The sequence below is a fragment of the Acanthisitta chloris genome, unplaced genomic scaffold (assembly GCF_000695815.1).
Source record: "Acanthisitta chloris isolate BGI_N310 unplaced genomic scaffold, ASM69581v1 scaffold29575, whole genome shotgun sequence".
Classification (NCBI taxonomy): Eukaryota; Metazoa; Chordata; class Aves; order Passeriformes; family Acanthisittidae; genus Acanthisitta; species Acanthisitta chloris.
In genome coordinates, this window is record NW_008675811.1 from 1 (window position 1) to 918 (window position 918).

Consider the following 918-nt stretch of genomic DNA (forward strand, 5'->3'; position numbering starts at 1 on the left):
TGCCTCCTCCAGCTCCCGCTCCTTGCGCAGCATCTCCTCCTGGGCGGCGATGATCTGCCGGGAGAAAGCCCTGGGGTCACAGCTGCCTCCCACAGGGATGGCCAGAGCCTCTGCCATGGTAATGCCAAGCCCAGAGACGGGTTCTTTGGCTGCTGCTTCCCTCCCATCACAGACACAGCCTCCCTGGGCATGAGAGCTGTTGTCCCTGCAGTGGGACCACAGTCCTCTAGAGATAAATGGAACAGCACAGCTCCCAGGGCTCAGCCCCACACGCCCCGTCGAAGGTCTCAGCTGCACAGAGGCAGCATTGAGACCTGTGGCACCTCATACTAGGCAAGTCTAGCCCCTTACTCAATGCTCTGCCTTTCACATGTCACAGGCACTGGGATAGTGTGGGCACTGCACAGAAAAGCGTTAGACTCATGGGAGTGTGCACCATCACCCAGTGCTACTCATGGCAGGACAAAGTGAAGTCACAGTGTTTAACTGGCCCTGGGTGGGATGAGTGCACCCGTGGCATTTTTGTGAGACTCTCTGGAGCCATGTCCTGTGCTGGTGAGTGGTAAGACATGCTCCTGAGAGAGGCACACACACATTATGGTGTCACCCAAATCTGTTCTCGCCTCATCAGGGTGGTCCTCCTCCTCACCTGTGCAATACCCCCAACCATCTTCTCCTTCACCACCACTGTTTCATCATGGTCCTGGAAGGCAGCTGCCTTCTGTGCTGCCTTCACCAGATTGTCCGACGCTCTCTTTACAGCGTTGCCGGCGGCCTGCAGCAGGGAAGGGGGAAGTGTCAGCATAAGTCACAGACCTAGGGTACAACTGCTGCCCTGGGGGTGTGAAGCAACCCTTGCCCCAAGCTGGGCCAGCAGGCAGGACAGGCAGCCAGGCGTGCTGGGAGCTGCAGGCGGGG

General features: G+C 58.5%; 1 protein-coding gene across 1 annotated transcript in view; it reads right to left on the reverse strand.

The window, feature by feature from the left end:
* Positions 1 to 3: 3 nt before the first annotated feature.
* The window catches only part of LOC103803358 (talin-1-like), a gene marked incomplete at both ends in the record, with an annotated part of 2,078 nt that continues 1,163 nt past the window's right edge, over positions 4 to 918 (reverse strand). The window contains 2 exons of the mRNA XM_009075903.1: positions 4 to 54; positions 650 to 775. Coding sequence (XP_009074151.1) covers positions 4 to 54; positions 650 to 775 — 177 coding nt within the window. The remainder of the gene's footprint in view (positions 55 to 649; positions 776 to 918) is intronic.